This window comes from Salminus brasiliensis, chromosome 10, assembly GCF_030463535.1.
Source record: "Salminus brasiliensis chromosome 10, fSalBra1.hap2, whole genome shotgun sequence".
Lineage (NCBI taxonomy): Eukaryota > Metazoa > Chordata > Actinopteri > Characiformes > Bryconidae > Salminus > Salminus brasiliensis.
The window spans coordinates 40,341,045-40,358,389 of NC_132887.1; the positions used below are offsets into that span (position 1 = coordinate 40,341,045).

Consider the following 17,345-nt stretch of genomic DNA (forward strand, 5'->3'; position numbering starts at 1 on the left):
TACTCTCAAATACGTTTTATTCACAAATATGACATTTGTATGCTGGTAATCAAATAATCAGCTCACAGCCTCACCGGCTCCATTCAGCTGTGGCGTTCCTCAAGGGTCAATTCTTGGGCCAACTGCATTGTCTGCATTTTAAGTCTTAACTAGCCTTCTTGGACATGTGTGCTGTTCCACAAGGGTCAATCCTCGGGCCAACTGTATTTGCTACTTTAAGATGATGGGTATTTTTCCTTTATTCAGAAATGTGATATTTCGGAACGGTACGGCATACTTGCTGCTGCTAGAAGTCGGACTTGTCCTTCCTAAACTAGTCCGAACTAATTAACTGCCATGCCTGCATGGACGAGCATATAGTTAACACTTTGCTTTCAACATTTAAAGCAATTTTAATAAACACTAACATTTAAGTTCCTTCATTTAAGTGCTTCAACCAGCGCTCAACATGAGTGGTGTGCCACAGGGGTCAATTCTTAGGCCAAATGCATTTTCTATTGCTTTCTTTGGGTTTTTATTCACAAGTGTAATTTCTATGCTGCGGAAAATAACCAGATTTACCCCTCATTTCTAACATCCTACCAACCTCCTGCTATGCCTGGACCTTTCTGGACCTTTTTTTAAATAAATAAATAAAATAAATTAATAAAATAATTAATTGTGTGGTGTACCACAGGGATCAATCATTGGCTCAAAACTATTTGCAATTGACTTAATTTACAAATGGCATTATAAGCTAGTGATGATACTAATTTTTAAAGTCCAGCTCATCCTCTATGCCCGTCTGGAAGGCTTTAAAAATAAATAAATAAATAATAAAGAAAATAGTGCCAACTTTGTCAACCAGCCCTGGGTCACATGTGGTGTTCCACAGGGGTCAATCCTGGGGCCGACTGTATGTCCTATTCATTAAGACATTCTTATGTAAATACAGCTCTATTACTATTAGTTATAAACAATTATAATGAATTTAACAACAATTAAAAAATGAATAATAGTAATAATAATAATAATATTAATCATCATCATTATCACTGTGCCTCAAGTCCTTCACGTTTAAGGTAGTACTACTGCAACTCGTTGAAGAGAGTTGTGGGGTGGGGGGGGGCATTAAGCGTTACGGTGCTGAACCGGTCAGCTCCACTGAAGGCTCAACCTTTGAGTTTACAGAAACGGAAAGCAAGTTAAAGCGCTGACGCCCCCGGGGCCCTCGCCGAGCTGTTCCGAGCCATAAAAAGCCGGCGTGCGTTTGGCGCTGGTTGTTATTTGACGGGGCGAGCGCCTGCCAAGGTCACAGTCGCACAGTGCAGGAGGTCGCGCTTTCACATGCAGCTCAGCTATTTTGGAATGCGTATTGTGCGCTTCGGCACATTCAAACATCAAAACATGCAGGAAAAAAAAAAATAACACAGAGAGAAATATATATTTAACTGAGTGAAAAGAGAAAGAGAGGGGGTGACCGAGGAGAAAAAGCCAGAAAAGACATCTCATCCAAAGACCTTTTCTCTTTCATTGAGCCGCTAATAAAAATTAAGTTAAGGTATTTTCCATGAGGCTGTGGAATGCTTTATTCTTTATATGATGGATGGAATGCTTCATTTTGTCTGTCTCCGTGTGTGTGTGTGTTTTTTTTTTTTTTGTATCTGTGTGTGTGTGTAGTGTGCACCAAATACTGGTTAATGACTCCTCACGCTTTCTACTTCCTCTAGGAAATTGCCGGCGTCTGTTTATACCCGCTCTTGTTCCTCATAAGCCCTCGTCATTGTCACGGCTCTTGAGCGGACTAAGAGGCATGTGCTTTTGTGCCTAAATGTGATATTGTATGTTTATGGAGTGGCAGATGTTTCTGGAATCCCTCCATTATGGGCGCCGGCGACACAAAAGCCTTGCAGGAAACCCTACCCCTGACCCGAAAACTGCCCAGCACTCTAAAACGGCTCCAAATGTCAAGAGCTGCTTGTTGAGTGAGTGTCACGGCCAGACAGCCTCCATTCTCCTGCCGTAAGCTCACCCGCAATGCAACCTGATATCCCACGTGAAATGTTACCCAGCCGCGTCTCGTCTTAGGGTTTAAAGCAAAACTGGAAACTGTGGAAAAGGTGGAGTGTCGCGTCTAGAATGAATAATCAATTCAGCGAGAAAGCAGAGGCCGTGTCTGCAGACCGGGAATGGGAGCTGGTAGAACGTTCTTAGCTATTCACCGCCATTCTGAATCTTTTTTATTGGGTTATTTAATGTTTATTTAACATCTGGGTTCAACAAATGCCAATAAATTGTACTGATGTTAGACCTGCAGCTTGGCCAATTGCAGACTTTGAGATGCAAACGGTTACTCAGAGCCACTGGGTCACTGTGCCCAATGCTGAGCGCGGGCTAGAGGGGTACAAAGCCTCCCAGCTAGGGTTGTAAAGCGGTGGAAAATTTCCTATGAATTCAGTAAATTGCCAGTGTCTTTCCATAGGAACTTGGCAAGCACAGGTTAGCTAGCCATTTTTTTGCCTTAATGGGTTTCTGTAACAAAGCATTAATACTTATGAATTATTCATTATTAAGATTAAAACAAATAAAGCGCATTTCCCCATAAGTTAGAGGTGAGTGTCAGGTTCCTAGAAATCATCTGGACATATGCTGTACATGTGATGGAGGAATGAACAGTGACTGCAGGGGCCGTGGTCTTCTCAATAGCCCTTCAGTGTGTAATGGGCTTTGCTATTCTACTGTTTTGGGATAATATCTGATTATTTATTTATTTAATTATGCTTCCGCATAGTTTTCACCAACTATATGTACATTTCTCACCTTTAGCTTCAAATATTCCCATTTTATGCCCATTAATTCTCATTGTAAATTTCCTAACTTTAAAAATTCCCAGAATGGTGGATTTGGGGACCTGTCCTTTTCCTCAAACTGTGTGGGATGCCTGGCGATTTTCAGTTCGAAAGAACTGGTGGCTGGGTTTGCATGTACTGGATGCCCTCCTAGTGTTAGGAGCATTGCAAGTGCTACGAGAAGTTGAACAGGTGGGTTGATTGGCAAAATCAAATTTGGAGAAAAACTATCAGTTTTAGTGTGAGACAGTGGTGGCTCAGAGGTTAGAGTCCAGGGCTATTGATGACTGGGTTGTGGGTTCAATTCCCTGGCTCAGCTAGCTGCCACCGTTGGGCCCTTGAACAAGGCTCGTCACCCTCTCTGCTCCCCGGGGGCTGGAGTTGGCTGCCCACCGCTCTGGGTGTGTGTGTTCACTCCTACAGATGGATCAAATACGGAGGACACATATTGCTGTACATAGTACTGTGAAAAATACACGCACCTAATCTTAATCACATTCTAATTCCGATCTGGACGCTCTGATGGATCAGGCAGGATATTCATAACCACTCAACGGAGCTTTCAGAGGCATGCAGAATATATCAATTTCATAGATTAACAGAGTATTCGATATTTTCATCTCTGGCCAGTCCCTAGAAGCCATCAGGACTTGTGAATCGAACCTGAAGGAACATTTCCCATTTGTCTAGAAGAGCTTCTGAGTGACCTTCAACACGAGCTTTTCTCCACACTGTAGTTACCTTAATGAGGTTGGGAGGACATTTCTAAGGCTTTTTCAATTAAAACCAGCCTACTGGACTCCTTTCACGCGTTGCAGAAGTGGATACTCCGGCAGTGTGGATTCTCCTTTAGGTCCTATATCCGTGACCTTAAGAGTAATGAGTGGAAGGAGAAAATGGACAGGCCGACCTCCATTTACAGTCCGTTTGTATTGACCACAGTTACAGAGATGATTGTGTGCCTCTCTTATAAATGAAGGTGTAAAGGAGTTGATCGTTACAGAATTTTTTCCAAGGTCGGCGTATCACAGGGGGCAATTACCGAGAGAAAGCTCTTGCGTACGGCGGTCAAGCCGTGGCGCGACCTCCATTTCATCTGCCGCTCTGAAAAAGAAGGAATCTCGGAAGGAAATGCTTTGGGAAGGACGTGCTATGTGCAGCCACTATACACCAGAGCAGGCTTCAGGGGGGGGGGGGTGCGCTCTGAAGGCAGTTTCTCACTCCCCATAGTGGGGAAGAAAAAGCTCTGCAGTCACGTCACACTGCAGAAATTAGGCAATTCGACTTTAGCGGCACTCCTTCGATTCTGCGCGGTTGTGGTTACGGCATCGTGTGCACCAATGCTGCGAAAGGCAGGTCGAAGAGCTCGGCGAGTTGGATATGAGGACTCTACTGGAACCCTGGGGCCTTGAACGGACAAGGATTGCTGGTTCTCCTCAATTTTCCACATGAAGGAGCCTTCATTTTTTCACCAACCAATATGGCTTCTCTATTAACCAGGCTTCTCTATTAACCCTGCAGACTGATTTTATGAATACAATGAATGTTGAATTGACATACGACCATATTCATTTGATGGGAGCTCTTATCCAGATGATCCAGCGATGTGCAGCTCTTAGCCTTCATCTTTCCGCTGAGCGACGATATTCCTCACCTACTCTGGCGTTTCAGGGAGCCTACTTGAGAACCATGGCCATAGAGATCGGGGCATGCTTGGTGAATTTTGAACATTTGGCAAGAATTTGGCAAATAAAGTAATAAATGTTAAAAAGCAGCATTAAAACAAGCAGAACGGAGAGATTTAACTCGGCCCTTGCCTTTAGCTGAGCTCCAAATCCTAGGCTGCATCCAAGGTAATGCGATTCCTATGAGTAGGACTGTCCTGTGAAGACTCAAAGGCCCGAAACATACGTCTTGCACACGGATGCGAAGCCAGCAACACTCGGCCAACATGTTCCGTATCTTGGTGTACTTCTTAAGTCAACGATAATAGATGCTAGGCTAACTTTGCTAACAAACACTGGACTTCTGCAGGTCACCAGTCTCATCTATTTAAAACACGCCCCCCCCCAAAAATTTTGTTTTCCTTTTGAAAGTTTGTCAAAGCTGGATAAAAAGGCAAAGAAGGGCTTACACAAAGCCCTTTCAAAAGTGCTTTCCTTCAAAGGAATAAAAGAAACCAAGATCCAATTATGTAACAACTGCATTTGAACACATGAGCCAACAGGATGCAAAAGGAGACGGGTCTTAACCTGTGCTTTGAGGTTAGGTTTTAGATAAGGTTGTAATGAGTTCCAGGTCGAAGGTCCTCGATGAGAAAGTATAAATTGTCAGAGTGATGTTCTAATGAAAGACCTTAGAGAGAAATGATGAACTTGAGAAGTTGTATTGAACGCAGGTCTCAAAGCAGTCGGGAAGGAGGTTGTGCGTGAAAGAAAGAAAGAAAGAAAGAAAGAAAGAAAGAAAGAAAAAAAGAACTGGAGTAAAAAGTGATTATTTCATAACCACTGAGCATCTGAAGGTTTTCAAATGATGGACAAGAGCTTTCAAAGAGAAGGCACAATAGGGGACACAATAGTTAGGGGTGTTAAGAGTCCCCCCTGTGAGGATTCTGTACTGGAAGACTGGAGAAGCATTAGGGGACAGAAGTGGGGGGAAAAACAGCATCACAAAAATCACGGTTTGAGTCGAATCACAGAGTTGGAGTCATAATTTGGAGTCAGCAAATATGAAAAGGGACTCGAATTAGACTAATTTTAGCTTAAATTTAAAAGTATTTTGTAATCAGCTGTATTAGGCTTGTATTTTGACACAGTCCGTGCATTTAAACTCAGCCCGAGTCCATACGAGACCCCCACTCCTCACATTAACATAACTCTGCCCTCCCCTCACACATCAGAGTGCTGGAGCTGCAGACATGTGGCCGTGCTCGATATCTTGCCTTATGGCTCTTATGGGGCTTAGTGGTTAGAGCTTCGGGCTATTGATTTTTTTATTGACAGGGTTGTGGGTTTGGTACCCGGGCTCAGCAAGCTGCCACTGTTGAGCCCTTAAGCAAGACCCTTCATCCTCTCTGGAGTTGGCTGCCCACCACCCTGGGTTTATGTGTGTGTGTGTGCTCACTGCCTCTAGTTCACTAGGTAAAATGAGTAAATGGGTGAGTAGATGGGTAAAATGTGAAGGACACAAATATGTGCTCAGTGTTTACGGATTGGTTATTGTGATGGTCACCGCATAACAGTTGCTCTCTTACGACAACAGTGAGGACCTCACCTCTCGCAGAGCCTCGGCGTAGGAGCTCATGTCCGTCAGGATGACCAGCACGTGCTTCTCGCACTGATAGGCCAAATACTCGGCTGAGGTCAGGGCCAGACGTGGAGTGATGATGCGTTCGATCCTGTGGAGGAAAAGCGGGATATTAAACAAAAATAAATTAATTAAAAAAGCCCAACCCCAAGCCCACCATCCCTGACTGAGCCATATTTAGACACGCTCAGATGTGAGCAGCGACTCACGTGGGGTCGTTGGCCAGATTCAGGAACAGACAGACGTTGTCCATGGACCCATTCTCCTCGAAATCAGACTTGAAGAAACGGGCAGTCTCCATGTTGACCTGAGGGTGATTCAGCAGTTAGTTTATATCTACAGTTTTTTTCATTGATAGTCATAGCTGGTGTGATCCTTATAGACATGGTAATGCACAGTACCAGACAAACGGGCACTGACAGGGCTAATTTGAAATGAAATCACAGTGATTAGTACCATGTGGCCCTAGGATGTGATGGAATACTGATGAAAAGAATTAACATGGCCTGAGGTTAGTTGTACAAGTGGTTCTACTACGGCATTGCTCAAAGGACCATTTCAGACATCTTTATTTTTAAGAGCGTAGCACAAGCAGTACTTAAGAGATGAGCTGTGTATTGGCAAAACCCTGGCGTCACGATGCGCATCCCAATACAGGGGTAACGATCCAGTATAATGCCATACACTGCGATGCTGTAAGCAAGATAAGGCGATATACTGCGACTTTTAAAATCTAATTTTAAGAAAAAACTGTCACAAAAAAAAAGGTCATATGCACAAGTAAGGGGCTGGGAGTGGTCCAGCAGGCCGGGTGTCTAGTAATCCAGTAGGACCTGTGGCTCGCTGCTTCGAATCTCGGGTTATGCTGCCTGCTATCGGTAAATCGGGGTAAAATAAATAAAGTGGAATAAATCTGAGTAGAACAAAAGATGACTTTTTATCCATATCAATATCAAAATAATGGGATCTAGAACACAAAAAAATGAACCACCATCTGACACCAATGTTTACATCCCAACATTAATAATCAACACTGAAAATACTGATCTATTGAAGGATTGCACATACATACACCCCTGCTTTAGAGTGCATGTACAGATACACTGCAGCACTGAGAGCTTTAGGACTTTAATTTTCTGAATGCCAATAACCTTCACTCACGTTGTTCACAATAAGCCCCTACAAAAGGCAATTTCCTGCCAGAGAGAGACCCACACCTTTCAGAGTGGGTTTAACACGCCAGCCCGTCTGCGCATGATTTCAGGCTATAGTGTTACACACACTGAATGGAGGACGCATTAAGCGCAACCCCAAACAGGGAGCAGCAGCAGACAACAGCAGAAGAAGCCCAGGTCAGTCACATCACAAAGTCAGGTTAATGAAGGCCCTCCACACCCGAGTGTATGAATGTGCAGGTGAACGCGACACCTGACCAGCAGAACACTGACCGCTGAGGCCACAGTAACAACAGGTTTAGAGGAGGGAGTGCAGGAGGTTAAGGCGGGGTTAATGGGAGGATTAAGCCCCACACACACACACACACACACACACACACACACACACACACACACACACACACACACACACACACACACACACACACTGTGGACCCTGGTCGTGTACTAAAAGGAGCCCTCAATCGAGAATCAGCACAGTTACGTATGGGAAATGTGATGTCCATATTTTCTATATATTTTAGATAAAAATCTAAAATACTGAATCACCATCACTTGTTTTGACTCTTCTTTACATCAAACAATTAAAAACAAGGCTAATAACACATTATTATACAACACAGAGCCTTGTAAGATGCCAATGCAGACAGATTCATATATATAAAAAATTTTACACACTTTTTTGCCCTATTTTACCCATTTTGTCTTTTGTACCTACCGCACAGCTTGATTTCGGGTGTGTCAGTATTCTTTGTACACTTTACGCAGCTCGATACATGCAAAAGGCATGTACTAAGTCTCTTAATTAATCACGGGTGTAATTTACCACACAGACAAACAAGCTAAACTCAGGACTGGATACGAGCACTCACTCCCATAGCAGCGAAGACGATGGCGAAGTTGTCGGAGCTGTAGTCCATGACGTCCTTCGACTTCTGCACCAAACCGGCCTGGCGACAGATCTGAGCAGCAATCTGAGAGAGGTGGGGAAAGGAAAATAAACACCATTATTATGGAAAAATAACCAATTCCATCCATCCAGCCGTTCCTTTTGAACAGCTGTAACTGTGCAGAGCAGCTCTTGGGCAACAGCGTTTCTTAATGATATTCTTTTGGGCCAACAAACGGAAACAACCATCTTTTTCTGCAGTGTGGTGATATGATGGGGAAAAATAACAATGCAAAACAAAATACAAACTATACATTATATATAAATATATAAATAATGAAAGAAAGAAAGAAGGAAATAATAACAAATGATTTATTATATAATTTATAGATGATCGACATAAATACATAAATAGACATAAATACAGCCATGTGTGTGTGTATGTATATATATATAGCTTGATAGAGAAATATATACAAAGAAAGACAGATGCAGACAAATCTAATTATGTATGTATGTGTATATATATATTCTATTAGTTTGTTTTTAATTTAATTTCTGTCAATTACTTCCTATCAGTCCATCTGTCTACTACTTTAACTATTTATCTGTCAATCAAAATATATATATATTTATATATATTTTTAGATATTTATATATTTAGATATTAGATATATTTATAGATTTTTATATATACATATATATATATATATATATATATATATATATATATATATATATATTTTATTGACAAATAGTTAAAGTAGTACACAGACAGATTTACAGATATACAGACAGATAGATAGACGGATGGATAGATAGATGGATAGATATACGGATAGATATACAGATTTACAGATAGATAGATAGATAGATAGATAGATAGATAGATGGATATACAGACAGATTTACAGATATACAGACAGACAGAACTATATAGATTTAGAGATTTCAGTGAACTGATATAGAACCACTAGACGTCTGAACTGAACTAAATAGAGATTAAAATCATTTAAAAGGTGAAGCGTGCACCATCTGGCTAAGCAGGGACCAAATGGACCATCCAATAATAATCTAAATCAAAACCTCATCAGGTTAAAATAGTAAATCGTACCAGCAAGCTGCTGGTACTGCTGGTCATTACTACTTTCACATACAGCCCCTGTGTATGTGTGTGTGTGCGTGCAGAGAGGAATTTCACGCTTATCACATAATGTAATGGTCCTGGGTGTCTGATCTGGCCTGACCCAGGGATGAACTCTGACTCTGAACACCTGTTTCTTTAAGGGGATAAAAAAAGGGCAGGAACTTGACAGCCACGCTCAATCAGACCTCCGGCTTCTTCAGTTCTCCTGTTTTCTATACAGACCGCTCACTGTCTGTCCGAGATCAGCTCTGCGCTGCAGGTGCGGTGGGTTCGGTCCTAAGCTTTTAAAAAGGTCCCAATCAGGAATATCAGCCTCATACTTTTACAATCTGAGGAGCTTTTTCAGACCCTCCTCCTCCTCCAGAACCGCAGAGCCAGCAGAATTTCCCCAAAAGGTTCTTATGGTAAAGAAACCCTAATCAAAGCTGCAGGTCTGTGGATCTCAGCCCTTGTTATAGATCTGCGTCTCTCAATGTGCTTCAGTCACTGCTCTATAGTATAGTGTACTGTGTGTGTGTGTGTGTGTGTGTGTGTGTGTGTGTGTGTGTGTGTGTGTGTGTGTGTGTGTGTGTGTTTGGGAGAGTGAGAGGGTGTTAATGGGGCAGGGTGATGGTTTGGACAGGACAGCCACCTCAAGCGTTAAAATCCCACAGCAGAGTTAACTGCCTCATACCGGCCCGTCAGGGTCAGTCAGTCAGTCGTGCAGTATCCAAATCCCCTACGGCCCACCTGCACGCCCCCACCCCCCTCACCCATGGCCCAAAAATCTCCCCCAAAAGATCACACAATGTGTCCTAAACTATGTGGACACCTGCTCCTCCAGTGTTCTTCTGAAATCAAGGGTATTAGCCACCCCCACTCCCCACCTCTTTACTGCAGTAAGAGCCTCTACTCTTCTGGGATGGCTTTAGGCTAGATGTTAAACATTGCTCAGATGAGGATTTGATTGCATTAAGTCCAAAAACTAAATAATCCTCAATATTAGGACATATTTATGCCCATCAGTGTTATTCAGTTGACGTAAACACTGGCTGTGTTAGGAATGTTGGTAAACATGCAGCAGAAATGGCTAGTTTTGCTTATTCATGGTCAGAAATGCCTTGTTCTTCTGCGTATCTGGCTCCTGAAGTGTGATACCCGGCCAGAAACAGCAGCTCTTGCTCCATAAACAGACGTTTCTTAATGGATGATTATTCAGCTTTTGGACTGTTTTGTTTGGTGGTATCAGAGGGACTGTAGCCAGGGCTTGATTTCTTTAATCTGAATGAACCCAGCATCTCGTTAATCAACGGGCACAGTGAGGACTCACTTTCTTTGGCCATTTCCTGCAACCAGCAGCTGCAGCAGACTGTGCTCTAAAGCTCTGGAGAGGTGCGAGATCCTCCTCAGACACACTGTAAAAATGTCAGAGCGCATCGGGAAGTTGTCCTCCTGACCCACTTATGCGCGTCGACTCGCTGCAGCACCACAGACAGGGCATTAAAGCTCCTCCAGGCTGATAACACCAATCACACACACTCACACACACCCCAGCTTTTTGGGAACGTGCTGAAAACAAACCCAGGTTATAACTGAGTGGATGCAAATGTCGCTGTATCTGTTTCTTCATCATCATCATCTTCATCAAAAGACAATTAACAGCATGGAATCCCTCACTCATTTGGGTGGAGACCTGGTTGTGACCTCACTGATGACAAACAAGAGTGAAAGCAAGAGCGAGAGCACATTAGAGTAGCAAACAAATGTAAGAGCAAGGGCATTCGAATAGCATGATCGCAAACAAGAGCGAGAGCAAAAACGAAGAGCGAAAGCAAACAAAAGCAAGAGTGAGAGCACACGAGAGTAAGAGCGAGAGCAAGAGTGAAAGCACACGAGAGTAAGAAACGAAAGCAAGAGTGAGAGCAAACGAAAGCAAGAGCGAGAGCACAACAGAGTACGAAACAAAAGCAAGAGCAAACGAAAGCACACGAGAGTAGGAAATGAAAGCAAGAGCGAGAGCAAGTGAAAGCAAGAGCGAGAGCAAGAGTGAAAGCACACGAGAGTAGGAAACGAGAGCAAGAGCGAGAGCAGGAGCGAAAGCACACAAGAGTGGGAAACGAAAGCAAGAGCGAAAGCAAACCAGAGCAGGAGCGAGAGCAGGAGCGAAAGCAAGAGCGAGAGCAAGAGCAAGAGCGAGAGCACACGAGAGTAGGAAACAAAAGCGAGAGCGAACGAGATCCAGAACAAGCAAAAGGAAGAGAAAGCAAGAACAAGCAAGAGCAGACGAAAGCAGTTTGGGTCCAGCACCAGAGTTCCAGTAGAAACTGAGGGTATAAAACTGGGCATGTTTTAGTGTAGTAAGTGTCTATTTTTTTTTTTTAATCAGGTAAAGTTCGGCTGATTCATCCTTAATCAACTCGTCTGCTAAAGTTCCACAGACTTCTGAACAGCAGAGGAAATCCTGATTACTGTCTAAAATCCTCAAGTTAAACTGAAAATTGAATTTGACGCCACCGACGCTTCAGGAAATAGAGATAAACCAAGAGCACACAGTGTTCCACATCCTAAAATCCAACATCTGATTTTAACCACTGCACACAGAGCAGGGCAGGCAAACCACAGCCTGAGACAGTCTGGGTTAATGGTTTTAGGGCTTTGTCTAACCCTAAATCTGCCACAGAGCACAACAGAGGCCAAGGGGGAGACACTTAATGGCTTTAAGCCCCCCACCCTTACTGTACTACTGTACCAAATGGGACACTGGGGACTCTCTTTGTGCACTTTGTGTGGGACTGCCCAAAAGTAGACGCCTTTTGGGAGAAGGAAACCAAATCTCTCTCTTTATTACCAGACAGCCACTTCCCTACGGACGCTGTCCCAGACCCACTATTCCTCATCACCGACCGGAGTCAGGAAAATCTGGCAGCCCAGCTTAATGTGTCCACACATCACTGGCTTTAAACCCCGCTGGATCTCTCCATTTGTTCACATCACTGTGTAACGAAACCCACTACAGTCTATAAAGGTGTGACCATTAAAATTAAGCCACAGAGCAAAACCTGTAGCTCATTAAAACTGATCAGATCTGATCACACACCTCATTATGTGGAAGTCCGGCAGCAGAGAAGATGGGGATTTTCTGTCCTCGGGCGATGCTGTTCATGCCGTCAATGGCAGAGATGCCAGTCTGGATCATTTCCTCTGGATAGATACGGCACTGAGGGTTGATGGGCTGACCTGGGAGAGCACAGACAAGGCATGAGGGGAGCTCTGCAAGTGCTCTATAAATGTGCAGATGATCCACACGCTCATTCTGACAGACTGTAATACACTACAGGAAGCGTAGGGGGCGCTCTATAACGCTCTATAATGTTCATATGATCCACACGCTCATTCTGACAGACTGTAGTACACTACAGGAAGCGTAGGGGGCGCTCTATAATGTTCATATTATCTACACGCTCATTCTGACAGACTGTAATACACTACAGGAAGCATAGGGGGCGCTCTATAATGCTCTATAATGTTCATATGATCCACATGCTCATTCTGACAGACTGTAATACACTACAGGAAGCGTAGGGGGCACTCTATAATGCTCTATAATGTTCATATGATCCACACACTCATTCTGACAGACTGTAATACACTACAGGAAGCGTAGGGGGCGCTCTATAATGCTCTATAATGTTCATATGATCCACACTCTCATTCTGACAGACTGTAATACATAAGGCAACTGAAAAGATCTTTTACCCATGATGTCCAGGTAGTCCTCAGCCAGAACAATGGGGCCGCGATCGATGGGCTTACCGGAACCGTTGAAGACACGTCCTGCAGGGAAAGCCACCGGTTCACGATAACAAACCAATAAATGTCAGAGATGCAAAACTTTGACAGTTAAAAGGTTGTTTACGGTTTTCTTTTGTACCACACCTACCCAGCATGTCTTCAGACACAGGTGTGCGCAGGATGTCACCTGTGAACTCGCAGGCAGTCTTCTTAGCATCTATACCGGAGGTCCCTTCGAACACCTGCAGATTGCAAGAGACATCAGAGCTTTTCATAGCTGCTGCCGTCTGACAAATTACAATACACTACAGGAGGCATAGGGGGCAGCACAGCTTCGCTGCTTCATAAAAGACCATTTGATTAGCTGACAGATTAGCCCCATGGCTCTCAAGTCAGGGTCCACAACGTATAGCCAGGGAGTCTGAGCCAATATAAACTTTGACAGGAGCAGCAGGGGGGAGGGATACAAGCGGTTGTTTCAGGTTGTTGCAATAGGGTTGCTAGGTGGTTTCTAGGGTATACCAGATGGCAGCCAGTTTTTTTTGCAATACACATTTACAAACATTTACTAGATCTGTGAGATGCAGTAACTAGCACTGATGTATCCCAGTGGAGGAGTCGTGATCCAGTGTTTGCGCTCGGCAGGTTTAATCAAACTCTAGCCTAGCAACGCCGCCGCTCCACAGATTCAATTTTCACCCAAGAGATTCCAGAGAGACGTGCATTGACCACTTTTTTATATATATCTTGTCTCAACAATCAATTACTCTCACAATAAGATCTCCAACCACACAGAAACCTTTCTTAAAGCTGGATCTCAAGGGATAAAACAAGACCTATAGAGGAATCTTCCCCATTTAATCTACAAGTGCTGTACACAGAGTTCTGCCCTCTTCACTAGGCAATCAATAAGGTGTGGATGGAGGTGTTAAATGGGTGTTTCAATAGGCTTAATGAAGGCTTGTGTCCAAGGTCGCACAGACTTGTAAACCCATTCACTGGTATTAACCATTTCTCCGATGTCACGTAGGGTAAGGAACAAGTTCAGCTGTATTACAGCCTTTACTCATTTGCTCGCTACACTTCCACTCAGGAAAATCCAGACAGAGCTGAGCAACGGTCACACCTGTACCCAAAAAAGGAGAAGTGCATCATTTTTCTTTATTTTTTTTTATTATAAAAACACTTCTTAAAAATTGTACTTGTTTAAAATATTACTTGGTACATGTGCCCTTGTATTTGGTAAGGACTACAACAGTCTCCCAGACAGTATTTGTGCATTTCAGTGTGCTCATTTAGGGTGCATTGTGCATTATGCATTACATTACAGCCATTGCATTGCACCCACACTTCCAGGGTAGCCCTAACGGACAGATTTCGTCTGAACAAACATCCAGGGAGCTTCTAAACATCTACATTTCAGAGTATAGGGAACTAAATGTTCAATACTTTGTCAATACTGACATGTCAAATAACTCAAAGCTCTACTCTCAAAAAGAGACTCTAAATAAATAAATAAATAACAATAAGTAATTAATTAGTACAACACAAACATTTCCATCCTCCGAAGGTTGAAGGTTGGATCCCCAGTAAATTAATCAGTAAATTATGAAGTAAACTGAGAAACATTGAGAAATTCTAGTAAATATGGGAGTAACCCCAACTGTACAGGACAAGCCAACCACAGTCTCCATTAGTGTTGTTCACAGATGAACGAAATGACCCTGGCATCTATAAACACATGCAGTGTTAATAAGTGTCTATTAGTGGAGTTTGGTTTTCCAGGTGCTGAAGCAGAGGCTGAACTGACACCCGGCACTCTTACCTGAACTACAGCCTTACTGCCAATCACCTCCAGCACCTGGCCACTCCTCTTGGTACCGTCAGGCAAGGTGAGGTGGACGATCTCAGCATAACGAGGAAACTGGAGACGGGGAGGGAAAAGAAAAGATGGAAAGAAGGAAACGAAGAGCAAAATAAATAAGTAAATAAGTAAATAAATATAACATTTGAAAATGAGAGAGAAAGAAAAATAGATTATTATATAGATCAGGTAGTCAGGACAATATTTTAAGGTATGAAAAAGCTTATTTAATACAATTTGTAGCAGTTATTAAAGATGAAAATATTAGATAAATATTTAAAATAAATAAATAAATAAAAAGGACTCTTACTTTGACATTGTCCAGAATGACCAGGGGGCCGTTAACACCAGACACAGTGGAGTACGCTGAGAGAAATAAGAGAAAACAACAATTACATCAGTATAACCTAAAAAAAAAAAAAAAAAAAAAAAAGACATCAAGAATAGACTGATGGAGGTTAGAAAGATACTACTACTAATAAATTAATATTATTATTATTATTATTATTATTATTATTATATTAATTACACCATATTACATTTCTTTTTGACCAAGCTTTCTTGGACAATCAAGCAAAATTCATTAGACGACATTAATTATTGTGTATTAAACAATCAGACAGATTAAAGCTTCTGTAGTCGGGGGGGCAGGGGGGTACCAGTTTTAGCCAAAAGAAACTAAGAGCCCAACACACTTCAGTTTCCACGCCGAGCGAAAGGTGAAAGGACGGGCACCGTCTACTATACAGCCAGCCTCTGGTAAGGGTGGGGACTTCTGCTCCCCCCTACAGGGATGAGGTGTCCTACGCAGGGCAGAAACGCCTCATGAAAGCCTTCAGCCACTCGAAACCGAACGCTTGTACCCGTGCATCTACTTGCACGCCGTGACCTTTCCGTAATCAACTTTCTGTGCATTTCTGTGTGCAAATGTCAGGGCCGGCCGAGTCCTCGCTGTGCAGGCGGAAAGACGGGGACCTGGTCCTCACTTGTCACGAAACCAGCATGACCCTGCCCCACTCATACGGGCAGGGCGGGTGCCAATTTTTCAGCCTCAACCATCACCTTTCCATAGCATGCCTGTCATTTATTGGCCTGCAGGCTGAGTGTAATGCATCAGAAATAACAGACATTAAAGGGAGCCAGGGCTAGAACTGCTCCTTTCCGATGGGGGGCCGGGTCATAAAAGCTCGAACAGTGGGAGAGGAGGACGGTGCGGAGCATTAGAGAAGGACATCTTCGCAAAAGCATCAGAAACTCTGACCCAGGAGCGGACTGAGGGTGACCCCCAGGGAGGCGTGCAAGTCTCTTCCAGCATTAAAGCGATAGTTTGGTGGAAGTTTGAACAGTACACCAAAAACGCAGCCAAGATGAAGGTGAATAGGACCATGCGTTGGTCGCCATGACAACAACACAGACACAGCCCATAATTTATTCCCTATCCAAACCCACCAGCGCGACGACAACGATAAAATAGTGAAGAATAGAGAATCTGAACTAATCCAGTTCTCTTTAGGGACTACTTTCTGTAGCTGCACTACACCCTGCAGCATGTATCCCTCCACCATTTTAATGATCTGGTTCTAAAAGCAGGTTCTAGAGCCGAGCTCTTCTCAGAACTCTGGTAGAACAGTGTCTCAGGCATCAGGCAGCGTCTTCATCACCATTAGGTGAAGAACGTTCTGTGAGGAGCTTTTAGGAGGTTCTAATCACCTCCACTGTGAACCAGGTGTTAAACACCAAACACACTCTTGTTTACATCTTAACATTTAAGAAACTCAAAAACTACAGAAGTGCGTACACACACACACACACACACACACACACACACACACACACACACACACACACACACACACAGTTGTAGGAGGAGGAGGAGTGTGTTGCGGGTGGGCAGTCATTAGTAGAAGGCCTAACAATGAGAGGGGAGACGGGTGTGGTCCTCACTTTGGCTTTTCACTTGTTCTGAGGAAACATTAGCTGCTCTGTCACTAGAGCCAATGTGATGGCTCTCCACCTCAGAAAGTGTGTGTGTGTGTGTGGGGACAGGGTCAGCAGAGGTCAACTCTGGCTTGTTCTGGGTCGTCCATCATGCCTCAGTGTGTTGGGGCTTTTGGATGTGATGAATGAATGTGCGAGAGTGTGTGTGCGTGTGTGTGTGTGTGTGTGTGTGTGTGTGTTGTAAACGCATCAATGTGTTAGGTTATTGTGTGAGGCGTCAGTCTGCAGCCTCATATCAAAGCCTGGCGGAAACGAGGCCTGGCTTTAGTGACCAAAACTGCAGCCCGACGGGGAGCGGCCATTCTGCCTCTAATTAGCCTGAAAAGCATTGAATGAGCCGCCAACACACACACACACACACACACCT

The 17,345-nt window shown here is 43.5% G+C and overlaps 1 protein-coding gene across 1 annotated transcript in view; it reads right to left on the bottom strand.

The window, feature by feature from the left end:
* Window positions 1-6,077: 6,077 nt before the first annotated feature.
* The window catches only part of atp6v1ba (ATPase, H+ transporting, lysosomal, V1 subunit B, member a), a 28,932-nt gene continuing 17,664 nt past the window's right edge, over window positions 6,078-17,345 (bottom strand). The window contains exons 2-9 of the mRNA XM_072688908.1: window positions 15,291-15,346; window positions 14,942-15,040; window positions 13,265-13,358; window positions 13,081-13,158; window positions 12,422-12,561; window positions 8,182-8,283; window positions 6,344-6,441; window positions 6,078-6,225 (exon numbers count right to left, since the gene is read on the bottom strand). Of these exons, the coding sequence (XP_072545009.1) occupies window positions 6,078-6,225; window positions 6,344-6,441; window positions 8,182-8,283; window positions 12,422-12,561; window positions 13,081-13,158; window positions 13,265-13,358; window positions 14,942-15,040; window positions 15,291-15,346 (815 nt within the window). The remainder of the gene's footprint in view (window positions 6,226-6,343; window positions 6,442-8,181; window positions 8,284-12,421; window positions 12,562-13,080; window positions 13,159-13,264; window positions 13,359-14,941; window positions 15,041-15,290; window positions 15,347-17,345) is intronic.